This window comes from Vombatus ursinus, unplaced genomic scaffold (genome assembly GCF_900497805.2).
Source record: "Vombatus ursinus unplaced genomic scaffold, bare-nosed wombat genome assembly UNPS02013529.1, whole genome shotgun sequence".
Taxonomy (NCBI): Eukaryota; Metazoa; Chordata; class Mammalia; order Diprotodontia; family Vombatidae; genus Vombatus; species Vombatus ursinus.
The window spans coordinates 1-18,044 of record NW_020953307.1 but is presented as its reverse complement, the minus strand read 5'-3'; the positions used below and the strand labels follow the sequence as shown (position 1 = coordinate 18,044).

The following is an 18,044-nucleotide window of genomic DNA, read 5'->3' as shown; positions in this document are numbered from 1 at the left end:
ATCATCTGAAGAACAACTTTATTTAAAAAATATTGAAAAATTCCAGCGTCTGAATTCTCAGAAAGAAGGCATTAAAACATCAAAATTCCAGACTTAGATCACCTTCATAATTCAGGCAACAAAATCTTCTATCTCAATTAAGGCAATAGAGAGGTGATGCCATAGAGTTTGATTATCCATGTTGTCTTCCTCGAGTTCCTAGAGGTCATACTCTTAACGTCTAGAAAAGATGGACAAAGGAAGAAATACTAAAACTTTAACCTCAATGGTTTAGAGCATATTTAGGAAGGAAATGTCATTTCTTATCATTGCTTTTTTTTTCTGCAACATATAATAGTGGAGAGTAGAACTCACAGCCACACTGCTAATAAACATAAAGATAAAAAATGGAACAAAAGTCTCCTGATTCTAATCCCAAGGTTCACTTCACTACACCAGGCTACATCATTAATGGATTTTTGGTGCACAGTGGACTCAGAGTCCAATTTGGCTCATTATCAAAAATGGAAAAGTAGCCTGGGAAATGAGCTGTCCCTATAGAGCACAGAAGAACTGCAATTATTTCTTCTTAAATTATCCAAACTACTAATATTTAAATAGCCATAATAGTAAATGAAGATAAAGGATAATTTAGAAGTACTTCCATCTTTGTGGCATGACTTGGTGGCTTTCAAAGCTTTGATTATACAGATGAATAGAAAGTTAGATAGGTAGATAAATAGATGTTAAATTGATAGAGATAGATGGAAAGAGAGGGAAGGACAATAGCTAGCTAGCTAGCTAGCTAGCTAGATAGATAGATAGATGGAAATAGATAGATGAAAGATAGATTAAATATATAGGTATTTTAATTCACCAAAACTTACTTTTTGGTGATAGAAGCAACTGAATATTACCTTTTTTGAATATTTTGCCCCATCAATGAACAGAGAGAGAGAGAGAGAGACAGAGACAGAGACAGAGGCAGAGACAGAGACAGAGACTGGGTTGTTTAACTGACTTCAAATTCTATGAATGAATACAAACCTAATAGAATCTTTAGTTTCATCAAATGTGCTAAATTGACAACTAGAGAGCTCACAATGAACTCCACTGCCCAAGACCACTCTTTAAAAGTGATTTTCTCTCTATTCTCAATTGATATCTAATAAACTAGGGATCATCCAGAGGAAGGAGAAAAAGAAAATTAAAGATTTTTTTAAAAATTCCATTTGAATTTTTTCCTGGAAAGAAACAGGGATACTTCAAAATTAAATTTAAAGTTTGGTTAAAGGAAATAGCGAGTAAATAATTTCCCCAGTGTAGCAATGACATCCTTATTTCTCAGGCTGTATATCAGGGGGTTAAACACTGGGGTCACAGTGGTATAGAAAAGAGCAAGCACTTTGCCTGATGTTGCTGACTGACTAGACTTTGGCCACAAATACATGATACTTCCAGATCCATAGAATAAGCACACAACCATGAGGTGAGAAGAACATGTGGAGAAGGCTTTGGATCTTCCTGAGGTTGAAGGCAATTTCAGGATGGTAGTTAGGATTTTGAAATAGGATGCAATTATTGGCAGAAAGGAAATTAGGAGGAATATCACAGCAACAACATGGACAGAGACCTCTACATTATATGTGTCCCCACAGGCCAATTTGAATAAAGGTGGGGAATCACAGAAGATGTGATTGATTAAGTTAGGACCACAGAAGTTCAGAGAAAAAATCTGGTATGTCTCCTCTATCACTATTGGGACACCAATCACCCAGGAAGCCACAACCAATTGGACACATAGCTTGTGATTCATGATGAAAGGATAGTAGAGAGGCTTGCATATGGCCACATAACGGTCATAAGCCATCACACCCAGGAGCAAGCACTCTGCCACCCCCAGAATATAAAGGAAACAAGTTTGCACAGCACACGCTGCAAAAGAAATAGTTCTCTTCTGGGACCAAAGATCTGCCAACATTCTGGGGAAAGTGACTGATGTGTAACAGATTTCCAAGAAGGAAAAGTTCTGAAGGAAAAAATGCATAGGGGTAAGGAGAGCTGGATTAATCTTGGTTATGACAATGAGGAGGCCATTTCCTATCAGTATGCTTAGGTACATGACTAAGAAAATCCCAAAGAGGAATCCTTGGAGGTTGGGAAGGTCAGAAAATCCCAGGAGAATGAATTCGATCACAACTGTGAGATTGTCTTCTGCCATTGAGTTTTTTCTTCTGTCTGTGGAAATGATGAATTCAGAAGGAAGCAATCACTTTCCTTCTCTGCATCTTAGTTACACACTCAGGAAAAAAGGGAAAATTGGATGTGAGGATCTGCCAGATTCCTCCTAGATTTAATTTCATGTTTTCATCACAAACTCCAACCTTCTATGTTATATTCTTTCTATTCCTGTCTCAATTCTAACATTCTATATTCTTGGGAAAAAGCTCAAAATCAACCAATGAGTGATTGTTAAGTCTATCCTATACCAAGGACTCTACTAAATTTCATAACAATCATTTTTAGATAAAAGTATCCTTAAAATCATCAATTGCAAAAGGAACACAATTTTAAAACATATTTAACATTTCTGTTTTATTTATGGTGTTTCCCTGACAGCAGGAGTCATAGTCCTTAAAGAAAATATGGCATTGAAAATAAAAGGACATACTATGAATTTTCCCAAACATTACTGGTCTTCTTGCCTGGTGCTTTTAGCCAACTTATCTTTGCTTATGATATTTTTCATTCCTGGAAAGTTTTCTCTGATTTTCTCTGCTTATTATAATTGTGCTATGTATTTCAAGGTCTTTCTTATTTCTCTCCATTCCACTATGTAGTTTTCTCTTGCAATCTCCAGGCAAAAATCAATTTTGACCTTTCTTGAATGACTATATCATAGGATTTATTCTAGATATTTGTCAGTTCGCAAATGCCTGCTAATTAACTTTAATGATCTTTCCCACGTGTATATCATATGCTTGTATGACATTTAAAAAGTTCAAGAGACATAATTTATGGCTAATTTAATCATTTTGCTAATAAGGCCTGTATGTTATTATTAAAAAGATGGTTATTTGGCCATTTCTCTTACACAAAGAACAATCATGTTAGTGTGCTCATGATTTATATGTCCTTCCAATAGGGGCTGATGTCACCTCATCATCATGTCACCCCTGGATGGAAAAAATGTCTCTATGCCAGACCACTTTGATCTATACCAGACCACTCCCAACCTTGGGCTATCTAGACAAAAGGATCTGCTTCCAACCAATCTGGAGTAGAACACTGTGGGCTTCCCCCTACCTTACATTAAATTTCTTTCATGTATAGGAGTCTACCTCCCAAAACAAACCCAGGAACTCTATGAACACAATTACAAAACTCTTTTCACGCAAATAAAATCAGATCTAAATAATTGGAAAAACATCAGTTGCTCATGGGTAGGCCAAGCTAATATAATAAAAATGACAATTCTACCTAAGCTAATTTACTTACTCAGTGCAATACCAATCAAACTACCAAAAATTATTTTATAGAGTTAGAAAAAATAATAACAAGATTCATTTGGAAGAACAAAAGGTCCAGAATATCAAGAGAACTAATGAAAAGAAATGCAGGGGAAGGTTGCCTAGCCTTAAATTGTATTATAAAGCAGAAATCCTCAAAACTTCTTGGTACTGGCTAAGAAATAGAGTGGTGGATCAGTGGAATATGTTAAGTATGCAAAACACAGTAGTCAATGACTATATTAATATACTATTTGATAAACCCAAAGACCGCAGCTTCTGGGATAAGAACCCACTCTTTGAAAAAAACTCCTGGGGAAACTGGAAAAGAGTATGGCAGAAACTAGGCATAGACCAAAATCTCACACCATGTATCAAAATAAAGTCAAAATGGGTACATGATTTAGATATAAAGGCTGATACTATAAGCAGACTGAGAGAGCAAAGAATAGTTTACCTGTCAGATCTATGAAGAACAGAACAATTCTTGAACAAACAGGAGATAGAGAACATTACAAAAAGTAAAATAGATAATTTTGATTACATTAAATTGAAAAGTTTTTCACAAACAAAGCCAATGTAACTAAGATTAGAAGGAAGGTAGAAAATTGGGAAATGATTTTTACAACCAGTCCTTCTGATAAGGGCCTCATTTCTTTTTTGTTCTTTCTTTCTTTTGTGATTTCTAAAATATTATAGAGAATTTTGTCATTCCTAAAATATATAGAGAATTAAGTCAAATTTATAAGAACACAAGTCATTCCCCAATTGATAAATGGTCAAAGGATATGAACAGACAGTTCTCAGATGAAGAAATTAAAGGCATCTTTAGTCATATGAAAAAATGCTTTAAATCACTATTGATTAGAGAAGTGAAAATCAGAACAACTTTGAGGTACCACATCACATTTATCAGACTGGCTAACATGGCAAAACAGGAAAATGATAAATGCTGAAGAAGATGTGGGAAAATTGGAACACTAATGCATTCTTGGTGGAGTTGTGAAATGATCCAACCATTTTGGAGAGCAACTTGGCACTATGCCCAAAGGGCTATCAAAATGCACATACCCTTTGACTCAGCAATAGCACTTCTAGGGCTATATCCCAAAGAGATCACACAAATGGGAAAATGACCTACATTTACAAAAATAATGATAGCAGCTCTTTTTGTGGTGGCAAAGAATTGGAAATTGAGAGGATGCCCATCAATTGGGGAATGGTTGAGCAAGTTGTGGTGTATGAATGTGATGGAATACTATTGTGCTATAAGAAATGATGAACAGGCTGATTTCAGAAAAACCTGGAAAGACTTGTATGGTCTGATGCTTAGTGAAGTGAGCAGAATGAACAGAGCATTGTACACAAAAACAGCCATGTTGTGTGATGACTAATATTGATAAACTTAACCCTTCCTGGCAATACAAAGATCTAAGACATCTCCAGAGGCCTTGTGATGGAAAATGCTATCCACACCCAAAGAAAGAACCATGGAAGCCGAATTGTTATTTTTTTCTCTTCTGTTGAGTATTGTTTCCTCTTTCTGATGGTTTCTCCTATTGGTTTAATTTCTACTTATAACATCACCAATGTGAAAATATATTTAATGTGAATGTACATGTATAACCTAAATCAGATTGTGTGCCATCTTGGGGAGGGTGGTGGGGAGGAAGGGGGAGAAAAATTTTAAACTCAAAAGCATATGGAAGTGATTATTGATAAATCAAAATAAATTAATATAAAAAAAGATTAGGTGGTGTCTGATCAAGATTTAGGAGAGTCAAGGAAATCATTTCATCAGTAATGTCCTTCTAAAGAAAAACAGAAAGTTTGAAATGGGGAATTTAGAAGAAGAGGAGAGACTTTGAATCCCCCAAAGATATTGGTTATTAATAGTCATTTGTCACACTTGGTACTGGGTTCTTAGGAATTTAAAGTTAATGAACATGCACTTTTCAATTTTATCTATTTTGAATTAAATCCTGCTCATAATAAGTATTCAGTAAATTTAGGTAAAGTAGATTGCCCTTATGATATAAATTCAGTAATATGCACTACGCACCAAAATATTATTTTTTGCCTTTTAGTGAGGCAGTTGGGGTCAAATAACTTGTCCAGGATCACACAACTATTAAGTGTCATGTGTCTGAGGTCAGATTTGAACTCAGGTCCTTTTTACTCCAAGGTCAGAGCTCTATCTACTGCGGCACCTAGCTGCCCCCTCCCAAATAATTTTTTTCTGATGACTGATGCATATGATTCCAAATTTAGGAAATCAGCAATTGTAGTAACACATTATCCCACTTTAGTACCTTTTCATTCATCAAGCCATTTTCTCCTTTTCAAACTTGAGTGTATAATCTTGATCAGATCATTTCCAAAGTAGCATCCTTGAAAATTATGCCCTGGAAAAATGAAACAATCAGGTAAATTCTAATAGTTCAGAGATTTAAACTTGAGCATCAACTGGGGCATACTCTAGTAGAAATGATCTATTTTGTTGATGGAATACCAAGAAAAGTAAAATGAACCATAACAGTTTGATCTTTTTTTAAAAGGATGATCCCAGATCCAACACTGTCCTTCTAGTCACCTTGACTTGTTGAGTGTGTTAGCTTGGTACAATGGAAAGATTGCTAACTCTGGATGCAGAAAATGGGTCCAAATTGCACCACTGAATATCATTACCTATATTTCCATTAGGAAGTTACTTGCCATCTCTTTGCCTTATTTTCCTCATTGATAATGTGAAGGATGATTCTGAGAGTCCTTCTGTGTTTAGAACTGATCCTAGACCACCAAATTGACCACTGCAAACACTATGATATCAATTATATATGGGATATTAGCCATATGGAAAATTAAATAAGTAAATAAATAAAGGAAGGAAGAGAAGAATAAATGAATAGATAAAAAAATAAAGTGAGAAAATTATACTCTATTTGGCACTCAGAATTCATCAATTCTCTCTCTGGAGGTGGATAGCATTTTTCATTAGGAGTTTTTTAGAATTATCTTGGATAAGTGTGTTCCTCAGAGTAGCCAAGTCTTTCAGTTGATCTCATTACAACATGGCTGTTTCTGTGCACAATGATCTCCCAGTTCTTCTCACTTCATTTTGGACCAGTTAATACAAATCTTGTGATTTCCCCCTGTGTAACAGCACCACCTTGGCATTACTTGTAGCACAATATTATTCTATCACAATCATATAGCACAACTTGTTCAGCTATTCCACAACTGATGAGCATTCCCTCAATTCCTACTTCTTTACCACCACAAAAAAGCACTAGAAATATTTTTGTACATATAGGTTCTTTTCCCTTTTCTTTAATCTCTTTATGGTATAGACTTAGTAGTGGGAATTGCTGGATCAATGGGTATGCATAGTTTTATAGCCCTAAAGGCACAGTTTCAGATGTTCTCCAAAATGATTGAGTCAGTTCACTCTTCTAGAAACAGTTCATTAATGTAGCTATTTTCCTTCACTCCCTCTAGCATTTGTCATTTCTGATAGGTGTGAGGTGGTACATCACAGTTATTTTAAATTGTCTTTTGCTAATAAGAATGCTTTAGATCATTTTTATATGACTATAGTTATCTTCGATTTTTTTCCTCTGAAAAATGTTCATATTATTGAACATTTATCAATTGGGGAATGGCTCTTATTTTTTATACATTTGTCTCAATTTCCTGATATTTGAGAAATGATACACTTATCAGAAAAATCTGCTGTGATGTGTGTGTTTTTATATTACTTCATTGTCTATGGTACTTTTTAGTGGAATGCAGTTTCCCTAATTATGTCTTTTAATTAGGTTTATTGTTGCCTTGCTTTGTCTATTCTTTTCTGTCTCTTTTTATCCTGTCCCTCCTCTAAAGTCTATTTTGCTTCTAACCACTGCCTGTTTTAATCTGTCCTCCCTTTTATAATGCTCCCTATTTATCTTATCCCTTTCTCCTCCTATTTCCCCATTGGATAACTTACATTTCTATACACAACTGTATATGGGTGTGAGCCTGTGTGCGTGTATGCACACATGTGCATATACACATATTCTTCCCTCTATGAACCATTATTATGACAGTGATGTTCAAGGATTCACTGCTATGCTCCATTCCCCCTTTACTATAATAGCTCTTACTTATGTACGTCCTTTATGTGAGCAAATGTTCTCTGTTCTTCTTCCCCCTCCCTTATTCTCCCAGTCCAATCCTCTTTCTCATCCCATTGTTTTGTTTTTTTTGAGTATCCCAATGTTACTGTCTCATCTGTGCCTTCTATCTATGTAGATCCCTTCTAACTGTTCTAATAATAATGAAGTTCTTTGGAGTTACATTATCAGCTTCCCATATAGAAATGTAAATTTGATCTCCATTGAGTCACCTATTATAATTTTAATATTTACCTTTTTGTGCTTCCTTGAGTCTTCTGTTTTAATGTAAAATATTCTATTCATTACTGGCTTTTTTATGAGGAATGCTCTAAAGTCCACTATTTCATTAAATTTCAATTTTCCCCTGAAGGACTTTACTTAATTTAGCTGGGTAAGTTATTCCTGATTGCACTCCTAGCTCCTTTCCCTTCTGGAATATCCTGTTCCAAGCACTCCACTCTTTTATCTTGGAAGCTGCTAAATCTTGTGTGATCCTGATTGTGCCTCTGAAATATTTGAATTATTTCTGTTAGTTTGTAATATTTTCTCCTTGAACTTGGAACTCTGCTCCAATAATATTTTGAGAGATTTCCTTTTGGGATTACTTTCAGGAGTTGATTGGTGGATTCTTTCAATTTCTATTTTACCCTCTTTATCTAAGATATGGAAGTTTTCCTTTATGCTTTCTCAAAAGATGATGTCTAGGCTCTTTTTATTTGATCATGGCTTCCAGGTAGTACAATATTTCTTAAATCATGTATCTTCAAACTATTTTCTAAGTCAATTGTTTTTCCAATGAAATGTCATATTTCGTTTTTGTTCATCCTTTTGACTTTATTTCATTATTATATGAAGACTCATGGAGTTATTAGCTTCTATCTTCCCAATTCTATTTTTTAATTATTTTTTGCACTGAACTTTCTCTTTTTTCCAGTTGGCCGATTCTGTTTTTGTAGTGCATATTTTTCTCAGTATGTTTTTGTGCCTCATTTCCAATATGTTAATGCTCTTTTTTATAATTTTTTGCATCACTCTTCTTCTTGACCAAGTTTTTACTTTATCACTTGAATATCTTTCTTTAATTCTTCCGGGATTACTTTCTGGCTATAGTTTCAAAGAGCATTTTTATTTGCAGCTTTGCTTGTAGCTCTTTTCATATTGCTGTCTTCTTCTGAGTTTGTGTCTTGGTCTTCCCTGCCAACAAAGTAGCTTTTTGGGGTCATTGTTATTTTGTTTTTTGGTTCGTTTTTTAGACTATTTCTCAACTTTTAACTTTATTTCAAAGTTGGGCTTTTCTCACCTGGGGGTGCGGAAGCATTGTTCCAAGTTTCAGGCTTTTTGTGCTGCTATTTTCAGATTTAGTACTGAAGTTCTTCAAGCTTTACTGCTTCCAATTTAGTGTGATGCTCAAAGAGCAGTGGCCTTTATCGTCTTGGTCTGTGCTCTGGTCTTTGCCCATGGAGGGACCCCTGCCACAAGTCCTAGTGTTCCTCTTGGCCTCGGAACTTTGATCAGGTTCCCTGGTCATTTGTGAAAGATCACAAGTGTTCCTCTCTGTTCTGTAACTGCAATCCATAACTACTTATGGGCAGTAGAGTTGCCAAACAACACCACTTGCTCCTAGTGACAGAAAAAAAAATCGCCTGTAACTTCTTCCTTACCATTTGTCTGGTCAATTTACCATCACTGGGCTGAGAGCTTCTGAAGCTCCTGCTCATGCTGTGGCTGCTGCTGCTACTGCTGCAGTGGCTGCCCCAAGGCCCATTCCTGGTGTTCCTTCTGTGCTTCAGGCCTGTGCTCACTCCAGGGTTGTAGACTTCTCCTTTGGATCTCCTATGTTTTCTTAGGTTGGTAAAATGTCTCCTGACTTTTTTTAGGCTCAGTGATCCTTGAATCACACTCAAGGTGACATGATCCCACTATGACACCAAATCAAGAATTGGGACCAACCTTAAAAATAGTAAAGTAACAAATGCTATTTGTATTAACAATAAAAGATACGTTCTAATGAACATCAAATGAAAAATAGATTTAGGTCTGAAATGAACTTGTAAATGGGGTATCCCAAGCTGTTGTGGGAGAAAAAGAAAATCCAGAATCATTTCAATATTTGGCTGGGCTAACAACACAGGAAACATCCCCACCTACCCTCCAATTTGTTGGCTAATATTGGAAAGTCTCCAACCCCAATGCAAGGATACATTAGAACAAATATTCTCATTGATTTGTGTAGCAATTAGTTATTGTCCTAGAATAAAAGATTGGTGTTCTGTTTAAAAAAAGATTGCTCCTACAATTGCAATAGCTTTTGCTCTCTTCCACCTGTCTCCTAGCCTTAAAAAGCAAACATTTTCGTAGTCTCATAAGAAATGTGATTTGCAATGGAAATACTCCCCTTTCCCTCCCTTGGTCGATCTTCCTTTTCTCTATTCCTTCATCTTCTGGGAAATGCTTTACTTATCTATCCTAATTTGCCACAGAAAGATGCTGATTGGCATGTACTCTAAGGAGTACTGAAAAGTCATAAAACATGAAATCAGTAACCCAAACATTTGAATGTGCTATTGACAAGAACAGATTTCTTACCCTGCTGATTAATGTCTTTCCTTCACATCTGGACTTCTATCTTCAACACACAATCGTTGGACCTTCCCCCAAGGGTATAGCTATCAGATCAAAAGTATTGTTCAATATTGTGTATTAGGAGGCCACATCTCCTTTTTCATGCTCACACAGAGAGTATACTCATTGAGTGGAAATATGATAGGTGGAATTTCCTTTAATATATAAACTCTCTCTCTGTGAGTCTCTCTCTCTCTGTCTCTCTCCCTCTCCATCTCTCTTTCCCTCTCTATCTCTTTCTTTATCCTTCTCTTTTCTATTTCTCTTTATCTCCTTTCTCTTTCTTAGTCTCTCTTTTCTTTTATCCCTCTCTTTTTATCATTCATTCTGTCACTCTTTTTCTCTCTTCTTTTACTGCATTTGTCTCTGTATCTGTCATTTTGACCCATCTCTGACTCTTTGACTCTCTCTCTCTCTCTCTCTCTGACTATACCCGAATGCCTCTATCTTTGTTTCTGTGTCTCCTTCTCTCTCTCCCAAATTCATATAGCCAGAGTAACCTAGGTGAACATATAATGCAACTCCACTCTAGATTTCATTTTCAATACTCTATACAGTAGAAAAAAATTGGAAGGTGAAATAGAACAGACACTACAGACATCACTTTACAGTAACAGTAAAATGTGTGTTTTTTTCCTGCCCTTTGCAAAAATTGAATAGAAATATTTTGTAAAACAAAAGCCCAAGAACCAATTTGGGGGGCACTCCTGTTAAGCTGCTATTAAACAACTAAAGATTGTTCTTTGAATCAGACTAGTAAGTCAATTCTGAATCTATTTACAATAGTATCTTCTAGGCAACACATTTCTTTGTCATGTCCAAAAATCAGCAAAAGACTCTTTTATTTTACTGTTTCTTCGTGCTCTTTTGATGTTATTTTCCTTATAATGCAATCACTTCTTAATGAGTAACCTTTGACACATAAACAATACAAACCTCCTTCCCAAAAGAGTAGAGCTAAGCAAAACCTTTCTGATCCTTAACTATGTCTGATGATGTAAGCCTCATGCCTCTGTTCAAAGAAGGTGGAGCTGTGCTTCAAGCTAATTCATTGAAGTCATGGCTGATCCCATTTTTATAACCATTCTGAATTATTTTTCCTTTAATCTTAATCCATTTGTTATTGTTAAGTCATTTTTCAATCCTGTCTGACAGTCCATGACACCATTTGGTGTTTTCTTGCAAAAATACTAGAGTGGTTTGTCATTTCCTTCTCCAGCTCATTTTAGAGATAAGGAATTGAGGTAAAAGGAGTTAAGTGACTTGCATAAGGTCACATAGCTAGCAAGTATATGAGACTGGATTTGAACTCAGTGAAGGTAAATTGTTTTTTTTTTTTATTCCAAGACCAGTGCTCTATCCACTGTGCCAACTAGCTGCCTTAATCTTAATACATATAAAAGTCTAAACCTCTATAGCTTCCTATTTCCTTATACTACAATATTTAATTAAAATACTATAGCAAAATGTTTTAATTTTTAAAAAATATTGTGTTCATTTTGCCAATTGTTTTGCCAAGTCTGTCTATTTAATTTTTTTTCAGAATATGCAAGTACTAATAATTGTTACTAGCATTGGCATATAGTGATTTAAGGGCTGTGAAACACTGTATAGTGGCACTAACTCATTAAATCCTCATTTTTTAAAAAAATTACTCTCCATCATTTCATGTCATAACATTATTATAACAAATAACAATGCAATAACAATATTAAATGTGTTGTATTAGTATACAAATCACAATTTTCAATGAATGAGCTCACTTTTCTTTCAAGTTCTCTGTGATCAAAGAAAGGGATGCTACAAATATGTTTGAATCTAGTGTACTTTCCCCTACCTTTGACTTCCATGGGAATATATCTCAGAGTGAGGTTATTTCAAATGTTTTTCCATTTTCCATTTGAGTAAAATGAGGCAAGGGCAGCTAGGTGGTGCAATGAATAGAGTGCTGGCCTAAATCAGGAAGACTTCACCTCCTGAGTTCAAATCTGGCCTCAGATACTTACTAGCTATGTGTCCCTGGGAAAGTCACTTAATTCTGATTGTCTGGGTTGTTCATCTGAAAAATGAGCTCAAGAAGGAAATGAGAAACAACTATAATATCTTTTCAAAGAAACCCTGAAACGGGGACACATATAGTCAAACATGACTGCACAACAGCAATAAAAATGAGGTAGAAAAAGGTTAAGTGACTTACCAAAGTTCACACAGCTAGTAAATGTTAGAAGCAAGATGTGAACCCAGGTTCTCTTAATTCAAAGTTTAGCACTCTTTTCAAGACATCTAATATCTACTCAAACAAGATATAGAAATAGATCAAAAATAATAGACAATTTCAGTTATATGAAATAGTTTTTGAATGAGGAATTTTAATACAATGAAAACAAATATATCCATTGGAAAAAATTGCCTAAAATGTTTCTGATAAAATTCTTCTTTCTAACATATATGTATGTGAATATATACATATACATATATGCATGTAAATATGCATAAGTATGCCATATTGACACAAAACTGGATACTATTAATAATAACAGTAGTAATTATAACTTCTTGCATTTTATAGCATCTACTATTTGCCAGGCACTATGATAAGTGCTTTACAAATACTGTTTCACCTTCAATCTCAAACTTAGGTGCTATTACTTTGCCCATTTTCTAGATGAAGAAACAGAAGCAAATAGACATTATATGATCTGTTTAAAGTCATATATATATATATAGTAGTTTCTAAGATCAAATTTGAACTTAGTTCTTCCTAACTTCAGGCTGAGTGTTTTATTCACTATGCCATGTAACTGCCCCTAGACATCTTATGGCCCGATACTTAATGGACCAAATAATATCAATGCAGTATTCATTAAAAATTATTCACAAAAATTTAACACAACTCTGTCTTTTGACATCATATCCAGTAAATTGATTAAATAAAAAAAACAAAATATAAACAAAACAAAACAAAACAAAACAGGTGTAATCAAGGTTAGATTTCCAGTAAGAAGATAAGAGCAATGACAGCCTTGTGGTAAAGATGTTAAATGATCCACGATTCTGTTTGCAAGAAAAGTCACTAAACTATTCACTCCCTTTGCATTGGCGGTTGGATTTCTGTAACTGGAAGGAGGTCAATGACAGGAATAAAGATCCCATATATACCAAAATTTCCATAGTATTTTTGTGAAAGCAAAACAAATATTCAAAATCTGGAATGAAAATGGATATTCATTAGTGAATAATTAAACATATATTGATATTAGACTTCAATTAATGAATGTAGGAAAAAAATAAAATCAGAAATAAAAGAGATTTGGGAAGGCTTTTTTATGAATTGAGAAAAAAAGAAAGTCAAATTATGTTCAACCGCACAACAAAATGACACAGCAGTAAGAAGAAAATGAGCTGAGATTAATTGCACCAACAAATCTTGGTCTTGCAGAAGAGATGACAGAGCCTGCTTTTCTACTCTTACAGCAATGAGAGTTGGGGAGGAGTACAGTTCTGGAATACTGGAGGAATGCGTGGTTGTTTTAATGTTTGCTTTTTCTAAATCTTTATTTTTCATCATTAAAAAGGGAATTAAGTGGATATGGCATTCTGATAAATTCCTGTGGCTTAAAAAAATCAAAGTCATAAACCCCCCAGAAAAATATAATTATTTATAAATAAACAACATGAATTTATTTATTTGGTCACTTTTGTGTCTACTGGTGAAGGGTCCCCCGCCTATACTGTGGATGGTAAGGTGGTCAGGGCATACTATATACAAGTAACCTTTTACTCCTTGGACATTGGGCACTTATGGATCAGTGAGAATACAAACTGTAAACCACTTTTAAGTGAGAGAAACTCAAGGACAGGCAGCAAAGGAGCCTACACTTACCTTTCTCAGATGAAATTAAGTTATATTCAGCTGCTTCTTTCTCTGATGAATATATAAAAATAATACAGGTATGTAATGAGTGGCATCCATGAACTTCTTTAATGCTTACAAAGATGTTAACATACATTATTCTATCTTAACATCAGATCAGCACTTAATATAGGTACCTCAGGCACTCCTGTTGTACAGATTAGAAGACTGTTATTCAATCTGAATGACTTGCCCAAAGTTCCACTATGATTTTCAGAGGAAGGATTTGAACTCAGTGTTGTCTTTACTGCAGCTTCAGTACTTTACTAGGCTATTTCTCACCTAAGAATTACAATATGACACAAACTAAAGCCATAGTCAGCAAAAATGGGTCATTTTCCCTTCTAAAAATGATTCTTTCATCAAAGTCACTGTATTCTTTAATAAGAAATGGTTCCTGCCTTTTTTAGCCCTTTGGGGACACTACATGTCCCATGCTACTTATCACATTTTAATGAGATGGAATGTATTCTGGCTCAAAGTCCAGTCAGCTAAACACCTGTTAATGAGTCAATGTAACATAATAGAAAAATTTGGAGTTTTGAGCCAGGAGACCATGTTGCATCCTTTACTCAGCAATTTCTTAACAGATTAGCCATTACACAATTGGTATTCATCTCTCAACATGAGTTTTTTCTATCAGTAAGATGGGAATTATGCTTTTTACATTCCTTGTATTAATGCATTTTCACGGGAAATACATTTAGAAAGGGCTTGAGTATTTTAGCCATACTAGTTATTACCATAAAAGATTATAAAACAATTCTTCTATTCAATATATTGAGAAAAATAAAAGACACCTGATATCTTGAACTAAATTTCATTCTCTATATCATCTCACTGCAAAATACAAAATTGAGTATGTTCACCCCACAACACGCCGTGCTTCCCAGATCTGGGGAAGATACATAATGCATTGGCATAGAGAAGCAGTGTTAATATAACTCTCCCTTTTGACATCATGCCAAGTAAATTGGTTAAATGGAAAAAAAAGTTGTAATAAATGCTGGAGTTTTAGCAAGATGAGAAGAACAATGATACCCTTGTGGCAAAAGGTATTAATTGATCCAAAACTGAAAATACATTTGTAATTTTGCAAGAAAAGTCATGAAACTATTCACTCTCTTTATGTCAGCAGTCTGATTACTTAACAGATACTGGAAGAAGGTAAATGACAGAAAGAAAGATCCCACAGAATGCAAAATATTCATGCCACTGATTGTGGAAGCAAAACAAACATTCAAAACCTAGAATGAAAATGGGTATTCATAATTGTATAAATAAACATATTGATATGGGACTTTAATTAAATATTGTACTATAAAGATATCAGAAATGAAAGTGATTTGGGAAGACTTCTCTATGAACTTAAGTCGAGGGAAGAAAGATGAACTGTGTCCAACCATTCCATAACTTTTGGTACCTGTGGGATATTTCCTTCTGTCATTAACTTCCATCCAGTTATATTAAAAATACTAGATTATGAGTCAGATGACAATGATGTGAATTCTAGCTGTACTCTTTCTTGCCTTTGTGTGGGTAAATTATTTCCCAGTTGGCTTAAAAATAAGATGTTGTAGTAAATTATGTCTCTAGTTCTGCACCCCACAGTGTCTACAACAATTCACAGCAGTTGGATAGGCAAGCAATCAACAACTAATCTATCTGGTAAAATGGAGGACCACTAGACCTTGTTACCTGCTCAGTCAATGTCTTAAAATCCTCTAGGTCTTACCATTGTACAGTAGATGATGGAGTAAAACATCCTCCATGTTTTACCATCTAACTTGCTAGTACAAACTAATATCTGCTAGACCTATGTGGTCTCTCTGCTACTGTAAAGTTTTTAATACCTTTTCTTCTCTTTTTTATTATTAAAACTTAAATACACAATAAGAAAAGAAAAAGAGCTGTTACAAACCTAACTACAAAAAAGCATATGATATGCACAGCACAATGTAAGAGAGGATTCAAAATATACAGAAATAAATTTCCATTTGAAGAAAGACTATGTAATAAATACTACACATTGTGTTGAGAACTGTACATTTTTTCTTTGCTTCCCTGTAAGTTTTCTTTTCTTCTCTGCTGTGCACATTTTGCTTTGTTATTTTTTTCCCCTTTTCCCCCTGTCCACCCCAGAAGGCTGCAATTAAGCATGGAAATATAGATAGATATAGATAAAAAGATAGATATATAGCTATATAGATACAGATATAAATAGATAGATATAGATAAATGTTTGTGTTTGTGTGTATATACATATACATACATGTATGTATATATCTGTATATATGTGTGTATATATACATACACACATATAGGTATATAGATACATATATTCTTATATACATACATATATAGACATATATTTTCTATATACTTGATCTCTACACTTTCCCTAACAAATTTTACTTCTTCTCTTTGTTTTTATGTTTGTGCATATCTCTTATTTCCTATCCCTCCTAACTCTCCTGCTTTACTTCTACCCATTACCTTGCCCTCCTATTACTTAACCTACTCTCCCCCTCAAGGAACCCTTCCTTTTTACTCTCATTCTCATTAGTCTCAACACCCTTCTATACACCCCTCTACTTACTCTGTCACTCTCCTCTCTATGGATCCCTCGCTTCTCCTCTACCCCTCCCCACCCCTTGGCATTTTATTTCTTTCTGAATTTAGAAGACATTTATATTCTTCTAGATATATATGTATACTTCCCTCTTGAACCCATTCCCGAAGAACGTAGGTTTTCAGAACTAATAACCTTCCTCCTCCATCTAATTCTTCAGTGTTGGTTCTTCCTCATGTACCTCATTTGTATAAGATAATTAGTGTTTTTAGCAGTTGCTAGTCAGTTTTACTTTTTAAAGTCATTTACTCAGGTCTACCACAATCTTTTTTTTTTAATGAACTACCCAATTACTAATAATAATCTTATACTTATGTTTTACATTTTACATACATACAAAGTAAATAGTCTGTCCTTACTGAATCCCTTGTAATTAGATTTTGGTTTGTACCTTACATTTCTCTTGGCTCTTGTATGTCAAATCCTCTATTAAGTTCATTTTTTAAACAAAGTTCTAAAAGTCTGATAATTCATTAAATGCCCATTTTTTTTCACTCAGAATTGTGCTTAGCTTTTCTGGTTATGCTATTTTGGCCAGAATCCTTTTGCTCTTTGACATACAGTGTTCCAAGATCCGTGGTCTTTACTGTTGCCACTGCTATGTCTTATGTGATGCTAATTGTGGCACCACCACATTTACTTTTTTTTTTTCTTGTTGCTTGTAATATTTTATCCTTGAGCTAGGGGTTGTGGAATTTGACTACAATATTCCATAATATTCCACAGGTTTTTTTTTTCATAGAATCTCTTTCAGGGGGTGATTGGTAGATTTTTTCCCCCTATTTCTACGTTCCTTTCTTGTTCTAATGTTTAGGACAATTTTCTTTAATTATTTCTTATATTCTTTTTTTTTTTGATCATAGGTTTCATGTACTTCAATTATTCTTATGTTTTCTCTACTTGATCTGTTCTCCAGATCAGTGATTTCTCTTCTTCATCTCATTTCTTGATCTCTTATAACTTTGTTGGCTTTCCCTTGCCCAATTCTGATTTGCAAGGAGTCATTTTCTTCTTAAGATTCTGGTTCTCTTTTTCTAATTGGTTGACTTTCTTTTCATAATCTTCTCATTTTTTCTTGGATTGTTTATTTTAGTTTTCCTCAATCTCTCTCAATCAATTTTTATTTTTTTAAGTTCTTCTATAGATTCTCTTTGGGCAGGTAAACATTTGATGATATTCTTTGGAATAGAAGAGATTTTCTTTGCTTCAGTATCCTCCTCTTAAGATAAACC

At 34.5% G+C, this 18,044-nt stretch overlaps 1 protein-coding gene across 1 annotated transcript; it reads right to left on the bottom strand.

Moving 5' to 3' along the window:
- Window positions 1–1,267: 1,267 nt before the first annotated feature.
- On the bottom strand, window positions 1,268–2,200 carry LOC114040551 (olfactory receptor 10AG1-like). The gene has a single exon (XM_027858667.1). The coding sequence runs from the start codon at window positions 2,198–2,200 to the stop codon at window positions 1,268–1,270; it is 933 nt and encodes a 310-aa protein (XP_027714468.1).
- Window positions 2,201–18,044: the final 15,844 nt, after the last annotated feature.

Excerpts from the sequence above, each read along its gene's own strand:
- LOC114040551 (XM_027858667.1), bottom strand. The coding sequence starts at position 2,200 with ATGGCAGAAGACAATCTCACAGTTGTGATCGAATTCATTCTCCTGGGA.